Raw genomic sequence first — 17,479 nt, 5'->3', positions numbered from 1 at the left:
GGCTCCCCAGTTTGGGTGGGAACACCCAGGAAAAGGATGGGAGAGCCGGAGCGTCCTGGCCCGGGCGTGCCCTGGATGCATCCGGCGGCAGGGAGCGGGAATGCTGCGGGGAGGAGCAGGGAGCACGTGGTGAGCTGAGCTCGAGGCGGGCACTGAATCCCCAAAGGATTCCCTGAATTCCCAGAGGAATTGGGATGATTGATTGGGATGATGGCCCAGAGTCCTCCAGAGCTCATCCTGAATATTCGGCTGCCACTTGGGAAGAGGGGGTGGATCCCAGGTGTGGGAGGCAGAGCGGGAGCCGCAGCAGCTTCCCGGGAATGATGCAGGAGGGGATCCCTGGGCAGGACCCATGGAACTGCGACCCAGATGGATCCACCCAGATGGATCCCGACCCCAGGGCTGCTCCCTGGATCCTCTCTGTGGAGGCAGCACCCCCAGAAGGGACAAGGAAGGAGCTGGGGTGGAACAAGAGCTGGCACATCCCGTCCTGTCCCTGCTGGCACGGCGTTATTTACCCAGGGAAGGACGAGGAGCAGGAGCTGAGAGCTCTCCAAAGCTCCAAACGCAGCCGGGAGCCGCCGCTCCGCCTGTGCCGGGGGCTGCAGACGCTGTCTGGGCACTGCCCCAGCCCTGGAGAGGCTCTAAAACCCCCCAAATTCTCCCTTCTGGCAGCACATGAACCCCCCTCAGCCACCCAAAAAATCACAGTGGAGCGCAGTGACTGTGTCAATTTTTAACTTTTTTTTTCTTTTTTTTTTTCCTCCTTAAAGATGACTCCGATTTACATCGAGACAGTTCTAACAAATTCATTCCTTGTTTCACAAAAAAAAAAAAAAAAAAGAAATTATATTAAATAATTTCTGCCAATAAATAACATTTTCACCATTTTTTTTTTCTCCTTTCAACAGAACTAAAAAAAAAAAAAAAAAAAAAAAAAAAAGCAAGAAATAAAAATAAAAATTAAAAAGGAGGCAGTCTCCAGGCAACGGGCGTATGATCCTTCAGCATCGAGAACCCTAAAATCACCATCACTGCACCCCTGGAGGGCTTCAGGTCCTCCCTGGCCGAGGTTTGGTGGGATCTGCATCCCTGCCAGCTCCCCTGGCCAGGTGGGATCTGTGCCAGAGGCAGCCAGAGGGGTTCTCCCAATCCCAAAAAGAAAATTAAGCTTGAACTCAACCCACCACCCGCCCCATTGCCGACTCCCCTCCTTGGACATGCACCTTGCTAGAACATGCAAAAAAACCCAGGCTGCGGGGAGGAGGGGGCTTTCCCTGGATTTGGGGGCTCCCTCGGGTCGGGGGGGCTCCCCCGGGGCCGCGGGCTCCCCTCAATCCCGGTTGTCCAAGCTCCAGGTGGCAGCCGGGGAGGGGAAGGGACGGGCGGGAGCTCGGAGAGGAGGGGTCAGAGACAAGCCCAGCTCCGAGGCGCTGGATTTGGGGGGAAAAGGAGGAAAAGGGGGAATTTGGGGGCGTTTCTGGATTGTTTTTTTTGGTTTGCCGTGGTGGGGATCGGGGCAGGGAATTCTGCTCCGAAGTTGTCCCCAAAAGAGGGGAGGGGGGGTCTCGGCTGGGGGCTGTGGCAGGGGAAGCCCGGCCCGGAGAGGGGGCGTTAATTGAGGGGGTAATTAGCACCCAGAGCCCCATCGCTGCTCCTCACCCCCTCGGGAACTGCTTCAAAGGGAAGAGGGGACCTGGCAGTGTGACAGCCACACGTGTGGGTGCCACAGGGACACAAGGACAACTTCCAGCCCTCGGCCACTGTCTCCAGGGCTGGGACAGTGCAGCAACACCAGCCCTAGGGATAAGGGGGGACAACAATCCCACCTCTGGCCACCTTCTCCAGGGCCAGGACAATGAACATCCAGCCCTTTTCCAGGGCTGGCACACTGGGAAGCTGCAATTCCACCAGCCCCAGGGACCAGGGGCTGGATCTGAGCCCTCAAACCACGAAGCACAAAGTCCAAAAGGATTTTGAGGAGGGGGAATTGGTGATGCCAGAGCAGGAGAAGAGGGTGGGGGGACAAACTGCCAGCAAAGCAAATCCCCCTCTGTGATGGGCTGGGCCCTGCTGACCCCCCCCCCACGCTGGGAAAACGGGGGTGCCAGGCTCGGGGTCCCGCAATTCCCATCCCAAATATCCCGACTGAAACCTGGCTGCTTGGGTGAGATCCCAGCCTGGGTCAGCACAACACGCCCGAACATGCACGGGCAGCCCCGGGCACGCTCCGTGTGCCCGGGTACCACACACGGGCTCACCGCTCACAGGAGGCCCTGAAAGGACAAAGAAATACTCACAGACAAAAGGCAATTTGGCCCCACTCCTCGGACTGGGGGGAGAGAAGCTCGCTCCAAACATCTCGCAAAGCGGTGGGCGTGGTAAAAAAAAAGGGATCAAAGGGAAAAAAGAAACAAACCAAAAAAAAAAATCAACAAGAAAAGAAAAAAAAAAAGAGGGGAAAGTGGAGGCATGTGACTGAAAAGTGTGGAAACCCAGCGGTCTGCTCACAGAATCCTAAACAGCCCCGTGGGATTAGGTGACGTCTGATCCCAAGACAATTTGAAAGCTTCCTGGGAAGTTGCTGTTTTCCTCTGGCGCTGGAACCGCCGAGGGAAGACAGCAAGATCCAGGGAAAGCCTTGGCAAAGATCCCCTGGGAGAGGCTCAGCCCTGCCTGCAGAGAGCATGGGAGAAGGGGGGAAAGGGAAAGCTGGAGGGGAGGGGTGCTCCAGGAGCTGCTGCCTCAGCTCCAGGCAATGGCCACAGCTGGGAAGGGCAGTGACCAACAGGAATCCCACAAACCCTGCACAGCTCACAGGGAAGTGACCAAAAGAAATCCCACAAAACCCTCCACAGCTCACAGGGATGTGATCAGTGGGAATCCCACAAAACCCTGCACAGCTCACTGGGAAATGTCCAACAGGAATCCCACAATCCCTGCACAGCTCACTGGGAAGTGACCAAAAGGAATCCCAAAACTGCACTGCTCACAAGGAAGTGACCAACAGGAATCCCACAAAACCCTGCACAGCTCACAGGGCAGTGTCCAAGGGGAATCCCACAAAACCCTGCACAGCTCACTGGGAAGTGACCAACAGGAATCCCACAAAACCCTGCACAGCTCACAGGGATGTGAACAGTGGGAATCCCACAATCCCTGCACAGCTCACTGGGAAATGTCCAACAGGAATCCCACAAAACCCTGCACAGCTCACTGGGAAGTGACCAACAGGAATCCCACAAAACCCTGCACAGCTCACTGGGAAGTGACCAAAAGGAATCCCACAAAACCCTGCACAGCTCACTGGGATGTGATCAGTGGGAATTCCACAAAACCCTGCACAGCTCACTGGGAAATGTCCAACAGGAATCCCACAAACCCTACACAGCTCAAGTGACCAACAGGAATCCCACAAAACTCTTCCCCAGCACTCCCAGTCTAAGTGAAAGAATGCTCAGAGTGACAGAATGCTCAGCTCCCACTCCAAAATCCCTGACAACACCCAGGGGACATCCCCTGGGAACCCCCAGGACCCCTGTCCAGAACACCCTGCCAAAATTCCTGCCAGATCCACTCGGTTCTGCCTTCCAAACCTTCCCTGCTTCCCAGCCCAGGGGGCTGCCCTGCCACCAGCACCCAGCCCCATCTCCCAAAACCAGCAGAGCCCCACCCATCTTATCCCAAACTTTCATCAGCAACCCCCTGCTCCAGCTCTGGGAAAGGCTGAGCTGCCCTTGGCTCCTCTGGGACAGCCAGGGGTGGGTGATGCCCAAAGCCACACACCCACTAGGGGACGGGGAGGTGGCACTGGGCAAAAGTGCTCAGCAGGGGCTGATTGCAGAGCTGGGAGGAGGGAATGTGCCGTGGGCTGGGCAGAACGGGGGAGCTGCAGCCTCCAGGGTGGAAATCACCCCCTTTTCCTTTAAAACTCAGGGCCTGCAGCTTTCCCAAGGATCATCAGACAGCAGAGATAATTCCTCTGCTCTGAATCAGAGGGATTCCCAAGGGAATTGTGCTGCACAAACTGGCTGCTCCAAGAGAAAGAGCCACAACAAGGGGCAGCACTTCTCCCACCTTCTCCCTGTTTTCCTTTGGGACTCCCCTGGGATAAAGCTGAAATCCTGAAGGAAAAGGTGCTGTGATTGGTGTTAACAACCCTGGAACCCTTTGGAGCTACCCCTGGCTGTCACCTTGGAAAAGAGGGATGGATCCCAGCAATCTAGCTTGCAGGGAATTGGTTGCTAAAGCAGCAGCTGCAGGTAGGCAAGAGGTGGAAGAAAACAACAGGAAAAAATCTGGGAAGAAAACAGGTGTGTAAAGGAAAACCAACCCAACCGTATCCTGAAGGGAAGGACCTGCTTTGGAAAGCTCAGGCTAACTCCAAATTGTGCCAAAGCCAACGACCCAAGTTGCCTGGTTTGACTGAATTTTGTTTTTTAATCCAACCCCCCCCCAGCAGAGGTTTGGCCTCTCGGGGAGGGGCAGCTGGACAGCACAACACTCCCGGGATGCTCTAGCAGTTGGATTGGTTTCTAACTCAAAAAAAAAAAAAAAAGAAAAAAAAAAAGGACATTTTTATATATATTGAACATAAATTAAAAAAAAAAAATTACAAAATGGTCGCTTTCTCACAGAACGGATGCGGACTGGATTTATGGACGTGCCTCCAGGTGAAGTCGGTTTCTCCCCCTGCCCCCACCCCACCCCGATAATAAATAAATAAAATTCATGAAGTTTTGGATCCTCTGGCGTTACTGGGGTTTCTTGCCCGTGCCGTTCTTGTCCGCAGAGTTCGAGGTTACCAAGTTCACGGGGCCGTCCGAGTGCAGCGAATCCTTGCGCGGCGGCATCCGCTCGTTGATGCGGTCCAGCCCCCGCGCCTCCTCGAAGCTGCGGATCTTGTGCTGCGGGGAGAAGCCACGGATGGCTGCGGAGGGAAGGGAGCACAGGGGGAGGTGTCAGCACCACCGGCACGGCTTTTACCCCCCGAGGAGCCCTCCAGCACACGCCAGACACCGACGGGGACAAGTGGAGGGGACAGAAAGCACCCGGCTGGATTTGGGAATTCTTTGGGGAGGGTTTGGAGTTGCCAGAGTGTGTTCGGGAGCAGCTGGCAGCAAAGTTTAGGAGTTGGTCTGCTCCCTAGGAGGAGTTCTTCTTTTAGGGAGGTTTAGGATTTGCTCTGCTCCTTAACAGGTTTAGGATTTGCTCTGCTCCCTAAGAGGAGATTCTACTTAGGCAGGTTTAGGATTTTCTCTGCTCCCCAAGAGGTTTAGGATTTGCTCTGCTTCCTAAGAGGATGATCTTTTTGGGGAGGTTTAGGATTTGCTCTGCTCTCTAAGAGGAGGTTCCTCTTTTTGAGGAGGTTTAAGATTTGCTCTGCTCCCTATGAGGAGATTCTTGTTTTTAGGGAGGTTTAGGATTTTCTCTGCTCCCTAAGAGGAGGTTCTATTTAGGCAGATTTAGGATTTGCTCTGCTCTCTAAGAAGTTTAGGATTTTCTCTGCTCCCTAAGAGGAGGTTCTATTTAGGGAGGTTTAGGATTTGCTCTGCTCCCTAGGAGGAGATTCTTTTAGGCAGGTTTAGGATTTGCTTTGTTCCTTAAGAGGTTCTATTTCTTCAAGATAGGTTTAGGATTTGCTCTGCTCCCTATGAAGAGATTCTTGTTTTTAGGGACGTTCAGGATTTGCTTTGTTTTCTAAGAGGTTCTATTTCTTTAAGACAGGTTTAGGACTTGCTCTGCTCCCTAAGAGGTTTAGGATTTGCTCTGTTCTTTAAGAGGAGGATCTTTTTGGGGAGGTTTAGGATTTTCTCTGCTCCCTAAGAGGAGGTTCTATTTAGGGAGGTTTAGGATTTGCTCTGCTCCCTAGGAGGAGATTCTTTTAGGCAGGTTTAGGATTTGCTTTATTCCTTAAGAGGTTCTATTTCTTCAAGATAGGTTTAGGATTTGCTCTGCTCCTTAAGAGGTTTAGGATTTGCTCTGCTCCCTAAGAGGAGATTCTTCTTTTTAGGGAGGTTTAGGATTTGCTCTGCTCCTTAAGAGGAGATTCTTCTTTTTAGGGAGGTTTAGGATTTGCTTTGTTCCCTAAGAGGTTCTATTTCTTTAAGATAGGTTTAGGATTTGCTCTGCTCCCTAAGAGGAGGCTCTTTATTTTAGGCAGGTTTAGGATTTTCTCTGCTCCCTAAGAGGTTTAGGATTTGCTCTGCTCCCTAAGAGGAGGATCTTTTTAGGGAGGTTTAGGATTTGCTTTGTTCCTTAAGAGGAGGCTCTTTTTTTTAAAAGAGGTTTAGGATTTTCTCTGCTCCCTATGAGGAGGTTCTTCTTTTAGGCAGGTTTAGGATTTGCTTTGTTCCTTAAGAGGTTCTATTTCTTCAAGATAGGTTTAGGATTTGCTCTGCTCCCTACGAGGTTTAGGATTTGCTCTGCTCCCTAAGAGGAGAACCTTCTTTTTAGAGAGGTTTAGGAATTGTTCTGCTCCCTAAAAGCTTTTCATGGAAGCACAGAATGGTTTGGGTTGGGAGATTAAAATCCTCCAGTTACATTATCCCAGGTTCAACCTCGGACACTTCCAGGGATGGGGCAGCCACAGCTTTTCTGGAAATTCCATCCCACCACCCTTACAGGAAAGAATTTCTTTCCAATATCCCAAACCTCTCCCTCTTTTAATAGAATAGGAGGAACTTGATAAACCAGACAAGTGCTTGCTGTCCCCAGAGAGTGAAATCTCAGGAAAATTTCAAAGCTGAAAAACACGACACTAAAAAGTAACAATTAAAAAGAAACTAAAAATTAAAAAAAAAAGGCAAAACCCAGAACGACAGAACAAAGACACCACCACAAGGCTCTGAACTCCGACACAAACCACACACTGCAACACCAGGAGAGGGAACAGCTAGTCCTTGGATCACAAAGGCAAAATTCTTGCATGACCAGGAGACACACGGGCAGATTTGGGAGGGATGAATCCCACTGAGGAATTTCGTGTCCCTGTTCCATCACCGCGGGGACGAGCACGTCACCCTCGCCCCGATGACACGGACCAAATGTGAAACTCCTTTGTGCTATGGAGAATTTAAGGAAAAGGAGCCTGTGCCAAATCTTTTACAAGGACTTGGCTGGCTCACAAACAACTTCCCTTGGTAAGCAAAGCCTCTGTAGAGCTGCGTGGCCCCGCTCGGCATCGAGGAAAAATCCTCATGGATCTGTCATTCCTACACCCTACAGGCAGAGAATTGCCTCTCCACCCTGGCCTACCTGTGGGGAAGGCAGGGATTACACCAGCACCACAAAATCCTCTTTTCTAAGGGCTTTGATGGCGCTGGCAGATTGCAGGACCTCAAGCCCAAGGTCTCGAGCCGGCGCAGCAGGAACCGCTTTGGCAGCTCCAAATGAAGGTGTTCCACTAAGGAATAAACTGTTCAAGCTGAAACAGCCTTGAACCAAACCCCTGGGTATTTTTTCCTTCCCAGCAGGGCCTCGTCCTCCCCCACTTCTGGTGATGCAAGAGTAAAAAGCTTCTGTTAAGGGCTGGTAAAGCTCTTTAAAATGAGCGCACGCACACACGGAGATGATTTGAGTCTCTCGCCGGGTTCTAGCCATACCTTCCCGTGCCTCTACCGCTTCTACTGTGGCTGCAATACAGAAGAACAGTGGCATGCAGAAATGAAGACAGGGAAAAAAAAAATAACAAAACAAAACAAAAAACCAAAACAAAACAAAAAAAAAAAAAAAGAAACAAAAACAGAGTGACAGTGAGTGATCCGACATCATGGCTGCGACGCAGAGCCCGCGGCCCCCCAGCCCCGGTGGTGCCAAACGAGTGGCGAGAGGGGAGAAAAAGGTGACAGGAGGTGGAGAGGAAGGGGGGAAGGGGACCTCCAAGGGCTCAGGGGGAGTCTCCTTTCCTCTGGATTGATCTGATGGAAGAACAGAGGAGCAGAGAGTGGGGGCTTCCTGCTGTGCGCACTGGACAGGGACAAGCTCGGACTAAGCTTGTCTGCTCCCAGCTGGGCGGCTCCAGGCCACCTTTGGATGATCAGTTATGTGGAATTCACCCTCCACCACACAGAAGGGATGCCAGGGGATGTTTTGGAGCAGTGGGAGGGAGAGGGGCAGCCTGTTATCCAGGGAAGGACAAGCAGCAGGTACTGGGCTGCTCCGCTCCCCGGTGCCTTGAGTTGTAACAGAAAATCAGGCTCCAAATCCAGCTTGGCTTCAGCTCCACCTCCTGCAAGTGTTACCAAGCAACAAGGCACCACAGAGCTGAGCAACGTCCCCCTTCCTAAATCTGCTGCAGCAACATCCATGGTTTGGTAGGCCCTGCCTCAACATCTGGAAGGACGCCCTTCCCTTGAGCAGATTCTCTGGATTTTAGCCTCAAAACTGCAGCTTTTTTCGCTTTGGACACAATACAGAGGCCACGTGGTCCTTGGGAGGCCACGGAGGAAGGATGGAGCCGTGGCTGCACAGCTCTGCCCCAGATTCCGTGACTTTGTTCGGTTGATTTTGCCAAGCCCTGCTGTGAAAGGCTGGGAGAGGCTCAGGAGGGCAGCCCCCCCTCACTGCAGCCCTGCTTCCCTTTTTTGAGGTGCTCAGGCACCCCAAAAGGGGGGCAGCCCCCCCTCCTCCTCACCCAGCAGACGGGGCTCCCATAAATTCACCGGGAGTGTGAAGGGATGTGCAAAACGGGAAAGGGTGGGAGGATGGGGAAAAGGGGGAGGGAAAGGGGTCAGGACAGGGAAAGGGGGTGGGAGAAGGGGAAGGACAGGGAAAGGAGAGTGGGAGAAGGGGAAGGACAGGGAAAAGAGGGTGGGAGAAGGGGAAGGAGAGGGAAATGGGGGTGGGAGAAGAGGGAAGGACAGGGAAAGGAGAGTGGGAGAAGGAGGAAGGACAGGGAAAGGGGGTGGGAGAAGGGGAAGGACAGGGAAAGGAGAGTGGGAGAAGGAGGAAGGACAGGGAAAGGGGGGTGGGAGAAGGGGAAGGACAGGGAAAAGAGAGTGAGAAGGGGGAAGGACAGGGAAGAGAGTGGGAGAAGGGGTCAGGGCAGGGAAAGGGGGTGGGAGAAGGAGGAAGGAGAGGGAAAGGGGGGTGGGAGAAGGAGGAAGGACAGGGAAACGAGAGTGGGAGAAGGGGAAGGACAGGGAGAGGAGGGTGAGAAGGAGGAAGGACAGGGAAAGGAGAGTGGGAGAAGGAGGAAGGAGAGGGAAAGGAGAGTGGGAGAAGGAGGAAGGACAGGGAAAGGAGAGTGGGAGAAGGAGGAAGGAGAGGGAAAGGAGAGTGGGAGAAGGAGGAAGGACAGGGAAAGGAGGGTGAGAAGGAGGAAGGACAGGGAAAGGAGAGGGGGAGAAGGAGGAAGGACAGGGAAAGGAGAGGGGGAGAAGGAGGAAGGAGAGGGAAAGGAGAGTGGGAGAAGGAGGAAGGACAGGGAAAGGAGAGGGGGAGAAGAGGGAAGGACAGGGAAAGGAGGGTGGGAGAAGGGGGAAGGACAGGGAAAGGAGGGTGGGAGAAGAGGGAAGGACAGGGAAAGGGTGATGGGAGAAGAGGGAAGGACAGGGAAGGGAGGGTGGGAGAAGGGGGAAGGACAGGGAAAGGAGAGTGGGAGAAGGGGGAAGGAGAGGGAAAGGAGAGTGGGAGAAGGAGGAAGGACAGGGAAAGGAGAGTGGGAGAAGGAGGAAGGACAGGGAAATGGGGGTGGGAGAAGAGGGAAGGACAGGGAAAGGGGGGTGAGAAGGAGGAAGGACAGGGAAAGGAGAGTGGGAGAAGGAGGAAGGACAGGGAAAGGAGAGTGGGAGAAGGAGGAAGGAGAGGGAAAGGAGAGTGGGAGAAGGGCAAGGACAGGGAAAGGAGAGTGGGAGAAGAGGAAGGAGAGGGAAAGGAGAGTGGGAGAAGAGGGAAGGACAGGGAAAGGAGAGTGGAAGAAGGGGAAGGACAGGGAAATGGGGGTGGGAGAAGAGGGAAGGACAGGGAAAGGGGGGTGAGAAGGAGGAAGGACAGGGAAAGGAGGGTGGGAGAAGAGGGAAGGACAGGGAAAGGGTGATGGGAGAAGAGGGAAGGACAGGGAAAGGAGAGTGGGAGAAGAGGGAAGGACAGGGAAGGGAGGGTGGGAGAAGGGGGAAGGACAGGGAAAGGAGAGTGGGAGAAGAGGGAAGGACAGGGAAAGGGGGGTGGGAGAAGGAGGAAGGACAGGGAAAGGAGGGTGGGAGAAGGGGGAAGGACAGGGAAAGGAGAGTGGGAGAAGGGGAAGGACAGGGAAAGGGTGGTGGGAGAAGAGGGAAGGACAGGGAAGGGAGGGTGGGAGAAGGAGGAAGGACAGGGAAAGGAGGGTGAGAAGGGCAGGAGAAGCCGGGAGATGCCGAGGGGAGCGGGGGAGCCTGCAGGCGGCGGGCAGGGCGGGTAAGGCAGCAGCAAAGGCCCAGCTTGTTTGTTCTGTCCTGGGGAGAGGCTTATTTTGGGGGAGGGGAGATCCCTGGTACCCCTGAGAGAAGCCCCTGAGAGGGGAAGGTGCTGGAGAACGTCACAGCATGACCCTGTGCTTTGGGATACAGGGACAGAGCTGCTGCAGCAGCCACCTTCCCACTCAGGCTCTGTTCCCAGAACTGGGGCGACGGGGCTGTGATGGTTTCTATAAAAAAAGGGAAAAAATATCCATCCTCCTCTGTGGGCAGAGAAATCCGTGAGCTTGGGAGCGAGGCTGCATCCTCCCTGGGAGCAGGCAGTGACACTTCCACATTTCTGACTGGTGAACTCTTTAACCCAGGCAAACCCCAGCCCCAGCCCGGGGAGAGCTGCAGGAAATCCCCGGTGCCCATGGGAAGGGGAAGCTGGGGAGGTGCCAGGCTCCAAAGGCCGATGGCAGGGGAGGATTAACAGGCTGGATTACAGGATTCCCCCTGGGCTAGCTCACTCCCTGAGCACCAGCCAACCTCCTTGCCCTGCGAGGGGAAGGATCAGATCCTTTGCTCTGTGCTGCTCCCTGAGCTGCTGAGGGAGGCAGCAAATTTGGGAAGAAACCTCCACAACTCCCTCAAAACCTGAGAGGAGACTTTTCTGAACCATCCAGCCCTGGAGGAACCTCGTTCCTTTGGCTGGACCTTCCTCCTGTTTGGGATTCACGACGGGGGCAGACTGGGAGGGGTCTGGTTGAACGAAGAACAAACAAGCAGCTGTGTCACTGTCACATTCACACAGAGGCTGTGTCACTGTCACATTCACACAGAGGCTGTCACACAGCAGCAGCACAGCGAGGTGAGGCTGAGGATGTGCACCATGCAGCGTTAGAAGGGAAATAAAGGATAAAAAACTTGTTGCAGAAACAAACAAATAAGCACTAAACATGCTTTAGGCAGGGTGCTGTGGGTTTTCTTCCTCGAGGGTACACGGGGACAGCTTGGCATCTCTCCACACCCCCACCTACACCTCTGCTCGCTCCTGCTTGGCAATCCTTCCTCCCCACGGGCCTGAACCCTGGCTGGGGTCCCCTGGCACCCTCCAGGCCGCCTGTGGGAGCTGCTCCAGGGGGTTTGGGGCAGGGGGATGCAGAGGCTCAGGGATACTCACCGGTCTGCAGGGTCTGCCTCCCCCCCGAGAGCACTCCCAGGGGCAGGGTACCTGTGGGGGTCAGGCCTTTGAGGGTCAGCACGCTCTCACTCTCCTCCCTGCAGGCAAGAGCAGCAGTTACACACCGAGTTACACACTGTGGGAGTCATGATCATGAGAATTATGGGATCATTAAGGCTGGAAAAAACTTCTAAGGTCACCCAGCACCCACATCCCCAAGTGCCACATCCACACATCTGCTCAACCTCTCGGGGATGGGGACTCCACCACAGCCCTGGACAGCCCCCTCCAGTACTTGGCAACCCTTTCCAAGCAGGAATTTCTCCTAATATCCAACCTGAATCTCCCCTGCTGCAGCTTGAGGTTGTTTCCTCCCCTCTGTCATTTGGTATTTGGGAGAAAAGACCAACCCCTACCTAGCTACAACTTTCTTTCAGGAAAATGTGTCCTGAAAGAGTCAGGTAAAAACATCTGTTTTATGAAGTTTTTCCCTTCTTTTTTTTCCTAACTAGTGTTCCCCATCACTCAGTCCCCAAATTAAACTCAGTCCCAAAATGAAGCCCAGTCCCCAAATTAAACTCAGTCCCAAAATGAAGCCCAGTCCCCAATTTAAGCCCAGTCCCCAAATGAAGCCCAGTGCCCAAATGAAGCCCAGTTCCTGAATTAAACTTAGTCACTAATTTAAGCCCAGTCCCCAAAATAAGCCCAGTCCCAAAATTTAGCACAATCCCCAAATTAAATTCAGTCCCCAAATTTAGCCCAGTTCCTGAATTAAGCCCAGTCCCCAAACTAAGCTGAGGTCCCAAATTAAACTCACTCCCCAAACTAAGCCCAGTCCCCAGTTTAAGCCCAGTCCCCACATGAAGCCCAGCCCCCAAATTAAACTCAGTCCCAAATTTAAGCCCAGTCCCAGTCTAAGTCCAGTCCCCAAACTAAGCCCAGTCCCTGAATTAAGCCCAGTCCTCAATTTAAGCCCAGTCCCCAAATTGAGCCCAGTCCTCAATTTAAGCCCTGTCCCCAGTTAAGCCCAGTCCCTGAACTAAGCCCAGTTCCTGAATTAAGCCCAGTCCCCGAATTAAGCCCGGTCCCAAAATTTAGCCTGGTCCCCAAATGAAACTCAATCCCCAATTAAAGCCCTGTCCCCATTTAAAGCCCAGTCCCCAAACTAAGCCCAGTCCTTGAATTAAGCCCATTCCCCAATTTAAGCCCAGCCCCCAAATGAAGCCCAGTCCCCAAATGAAGCCCAGTCCCCAAATTAAGCCCGGTCCCCAAATTAAGCCCAGTCCCCAAATTAAGCCCGGTCCCAAAATTTAGCCCAGTCTCCAAATGAAACGCAGTCCCCAATTTAAGCCCTGTCTCCAGTTAAGCCCAGTCCCCAAACTAAGCCCAATCCCCAATTTGAGCCCTGTCCCCAGTTAAGCCCAGCCCCCAAACTAAGCCCAGTCCTCGAATTAAGCCCAGTGCCCAGTTTAAGCCCAGTGCCCAGCCCATCCTCACCGAAGGACTGAGAAGACCCGTGCCATCTTCCCAATGGCTCTGATCTTATTCCTGATGATCTCCTTGCGCACCGTTGTCCCACCTTGGGGAGAGAAAAGAGCAGAGAGCAGCACGTTGGAGGTTTCCTGCTCAACAGGGGAGGTCAGCATGAAGCACCTGCCTGACTCCAGGAAAAGAAATCATGGTTTTTTTTACAGAGTCACAGCTACACCGGAGAGAGAACGGTGCTGGAAGGATGGCATCAGGATGGCGGCATCAGGATGGCACCAGGATGGCGGTGAGGAGGGCAACACCAACGAGATGGCACACGGAACTCGAGAGGGCTAAAGAGAGTAGAACCACCACAGGACACGGATTCGGGGAGGTCTGGCTGGCAGGTCACCAGCTGGGCCCACACTGCACAGGATGGGACACAAATGACTCAGCCATGAGGACACGGTTTGCAAGGCAGAGCACGGAGGGGTCTGACGGCTGATGGGCACCGCTGGGCTCGCTCATAGCGGCAGCCAAGCATCAGCTTTGGCATCCAAGGAGCACAGGGAAGGGCTGGCCCGAGCCTGGCAGCTCTGCTCTGACCCCACACGGACACAAGGGGACGGGGGGGAGCTCCCCTTCCGCTCTACGGACCCGACGGGAGAGAGAAACGAAAACAAAAAGCACGGAGGGAGCTGAAACCAAACGGAAAATTCAGGTGGAAAGAGGGAACAAATCCATCTCCTCTCAGCTGAGATTCCTCACATGGCCCAGTACACATCAGGACAGGGAAGCCAAACCCAGGGCTCACATGCACCATGGCTCAGCCATGCACTACGTGGCTGCATTCAGAATCAGGTAGAAACGTGACCCCCGTTTCTCAGAGTTCCTGGAGGAACGCAGAAGGGTTAAAAAACACATGGAGCTTATGTTAAAACTGAAAGGGGATGAAGAGACTGCCCCGCTAGTCAGCTCTGGAAATCCACTTCAAGGATCTGGTGGCACAGGCAGTGATAATTAAGCTCGTAGCAAATTCTAGCTGGGTACCTTTCGGATAGCTTGAAATGTAGTGATCTTCAGGGAGAGGAGACACCAAGAAACAAGTAGATGAAGACAGAGATAGAAGAAACAAATTTAATTTTCATGGGAGGGAGGAAAGAAAAAAAAACCAAAAAACCAAAAAACAAAACGGAAATGCAATGGGATAAGCGGGTTAGAGTCTCCACCTGGGGCCGAGGCAGCTCAGGCCCCACTTCTCGCTGCCCCCCTCAGCTTCCTCAGGTCACCACCTCACTCCTGAGCCCCCCCAAAATCCAAACTGCTCATCAGCTCAACCACTGATTTGTCCCCTTCATGCACAGCTTAAAACCAGGGCCAAACCCAGCATTTTTGGGGAGGGGGGTGACATGAGAAGCCACTTTATAGAGGAGTTCACTGCAACAGATGAGAAGATTGGGTGGATATTTTGGTGCAGAAAATTTTGAATTGGGGGAAAAAATAACCACCAGCCTGTGTAAGGAGCAGGAAACCATTCCCAGAGTAGCTGGCAAGAAGTGTCTGTCGCAGTGAATGTCATTTAATTTCTCTGTGACTGAACAGCAAAGGAGAAAAAAAACCCAAACATTCCCTACCCAAAAATTGCTAAGGTTGGGCAAAAAGGAACTGGAGACCCTGGCTGGGCATCCAGCTATAAATCAAGTGCTGCTCAGGCATGAAAGACCTCGCCCAGCCTGTCCCCCCGCTGCTCTCTGGTGCCAGCAGGGATATTTTACCTTCCAACGTCTCGTCGCCATCCGAAATCAGCTCGTCGTCGGAGCAGATGTTGAGGATGTTCACGAGCATCTCGGTGACTGCAAGAGGCACAGACAGCGAGGTCAGAGAGGCCTGGGCATGCAGAGGGATTTGGAGGACCAGGGAAGGATTTCAAGGTCGTCTGTCCCTCGTAAGTGGGAGCCTAAAGACACTTTTAGGCGCAGCCTGCTGGTACCCGCGGCGGCGCCGGAGCAGACGACACACGTTGCATCTTCTGCCAAGGAGGTGGATGCAGGCCAAGCACATCACAGAGGAACCAGACGTGGGGAAGGAGGTGCCAACATTCCTGCAGAACAGCCTGAGCTCCTTCAAGGTCCCCCCTCCCCATCCTCACCCACGCCACAGCCACCTGGCTCTGAGGAGGGCCAAATCTGGGGAGGGGGGGATTCGACCTTTGGTGCCTCAAAAGTCAAAAAACCCTTTGGAAGTGGTGAGGGTGAAGCTGCACCCCGAACATACGAGACTGGGGTGGAATTTAATCTCATCAGGAGAGGTAAAAATCCTCTGGGTGAAAAGCTGAGGCAAAGTCTTGGTCATATTTTAAGCTGCCTCGCCTTCTTCAGAACGAAATAAGCCTTGGATTGAAGTGAATGCTTCCTTTTTGGTGGGCCAAGAGCCAACAGGAATTTAAAATTCCTCTGCTGCTAACCGAGAGAAACATCTCCAAATTCTGAGGTGGGGCTACAGCACCCAAGAGCAGCCCCACCAGCAATGCAGAAAGAGCAAGAAAGGAGTGTTTTATTGGTAAAAGCTTTTTCAAACACCTATCAACAGCTGGTTTTGCATGAATTTAACCCATTAATGAAGATCTTGAGCCTGAACTGCTCTCCTGTGCTACCTGGAGCTGCAACACTCTGCCAGCACTGTGGGACAGGTTTGTGACACTCAGGATATGAGGAGCAGCCACTGGGAGCTTGGAACAGAACCCCAAATCTCTCTTACCCTTTTCCCCTACGAAAGGCAAAGACCATGTGAAGACATCCATGAAGTTTGGAAGCCAGTAGGGGTGAGGGGAACAGTTGAACTGCCTGATGTTCATGACGTTGTTTTCATATTTCAGTACAGCAGCTGGGGGAGAAAAGGGAAAGAGAATCAATGTCCATGGGCACTTTCCACCTACAGAATCCTGGAATGGGCTGGATTTGAAGGATCTTAAGGAGCAGCCAGTACCACCCCTGCCATGAGCAGGGACACCTTCCACTATCCCAGGGTGCTCCAAGTCCCCCCAGTCTGGCCTTGGACACTTTCAGGGACCCAGAGGCAGTCACAACTTCCTTGGGAATTCCATCCCAGCCCCTCCCCACCCTCACAGGAAGAATTCCTTCCCAATATCCCACCCAACCCTGCCCTCTGGCAGTGGGAAGCCATTCCCTGTGTCCTGTCCCAAGTCCCTGTCCAGCTCTCCTGGAATCCCTCCAGGCTCTGGCAGGGGCTCCTCAAGTCTCCCTGGAGCCTCCTCCTCCTTCACCCCCAGTTCTCCCAGCCTGGCTCCCTCAGTGTGATAAAACCTTCATTATCAACACCCTGTTACACTCGTGGAGCATCAAGCTACCAACTCTCCAAAATGACAAGGTTTAAGCCATAATATTTTGGTTTACTCAGATTGGCTCTCAGAAAAGTGAAGCTCAAACAGAGCCAAGATCCAAAGTGAGGGGTGTAAAACCCCACAGCTGGAGAAAATTCCACCATGATCCCCATGGTTTAGGGGCAGAGGGAAGTGGAAAACTTTCCTACACTATCAGCTTCTGTGGGATGGCAGCATCCATCAAAAGGGCTCCATTCTCCTGTGGCTGGGAATGAAAGCTTTATTCCAGGCCTTATGACTCCAGAGTTAATTGCCACAGTAACACATTAAGTCAACCACTTCAGCTCAGCACACAAAGCTCTCTTTCATTCCAGGCACAAGAATGTGACTGGAGGAGAGAGTTTTGTATCAAAAATAGTGTGGTTTTTGTATCAAAACCAGTGTGGTGGCAGCTGGAGCAGGGCAGGGATTGTCCCTCTGTGCTGAGCACTGGGGAGGTGCCTCGAGGGCTGTGTCCAGTTCTGGTCCCTTCACTGAGACCTGGAGGGGCTGGAGGGAATCCAGGGAAGGAAACAGAGCTGGGAAGGGGCTGGAGAATCCCTGAGGAGCTGGGCAGGGGCTCAGCCTGGAGCAGAGGAGGCTCAGGGGGCCCTTGTGGCTCTGCACAGCTCCTGCCAGGAGGGCACAGCCGGGGGGTCGGGCTGTGCTCCAGGGAACAGGGACAGGAGCAGAGGGAACGGCCCCAGGCTGGGCCAGGGCAGCTCAGGGTGGGCACAGCAGGAATTTCCCCATGGAAAGGGGGCTCAGGCACTGCCCAGGGAGGGTTGGAGTGCCCAGCCCTGGAGGTGTCCAAGGAACAGCTGGAAGTGACACTCAGTGACACTGGGCACTGCTTGGACTCAAAGGCTCGGAGCTCTTTTCCAATTAAATTATCCTTTAATTTTGGGAGGGCAGAGTGGGAGAGGGATTTCCTGGCCCCCCCAAGAGCAGCAGAGCCCCAGCCTTACCCTTGTTGTTATAGACATCTAAGTAATTTGGTGCAGAGAAGATTGTGATTAACGAGGGAAAGCCCGTGGTCTGGCTCTTCCTGTACATTCGGTACCTGCAAAACAG

General features: G+C 53.4%; 1 protein-coding gene across 6 annotated transcripts in view; it reads right to left on the bottom strand.

The window, feature by feature from the left end:
- Positions 1-495: 495 nt before the first annotated feature.
- PPP3CC (protein phosphatase 3 catalytic subunit gamma) overlaps positions 496-17,479 on the bottom strand; it is a 50,801-nt gene continuing 33,817 nt past the window's right edge. The window contains exons 8-15 of one of the 6 annotated variants that reach the window (XM_084221865.1): positions 17,374-17,468; positions 15,784-15,909; positions 14,802-14,879; positions 14,077-14,103; positions 13,057-13,138; positions 11,560-11,657; positions 7,563-7,634; positions 496-4,930 (exon numbers count right to left, since the gene is read on the bottom strand). In XM_084221865.1, the coding sequence (XP_084077991.1) occupies positions 4,755-4,930; positions 7,563-7,634; positions 11,560-11,657; positions 13,057-13,138; positions 14,077-14,103; positions 14,802-14,879; positions 15,784-15,909; positions 17,374-17,468 (754 nt within the window). In that variant the 3' untranslated portion in view covers positions 496-4,754. The remainder of the gene's footprint in view (positions 4,931-7,562; positions 7,635-11,559; positions 11,658-13,056; positions 13,139-14,076; positions 14,104-14,801; positions 14,880-15,783; positions 15,910-17,373; positions 17,469-17,479) is intronic. The other 5 variants (XM_084221867.1, XM_084221869.1, XM_084221866.1 and 2 more) reach the window with 5 other exon arrangements.

The sequence above is a fragment of the Fringilla coelebs genome, assembly GCF_963513975.1.
Source record: "Fringilla coelebs genome assembly, chromosome: 26".
NCBI classification, from domain to species: Eukaryota; Metazoa; Chordata; class Aves; order Passeriformes; family Fringillidae; genus Fringilla; species Fringilla coelebs.
Note: the sequence above shows the minus strand (reverse complement) of the source record. Positions and strands in the feature narration are given on the sequence as shown.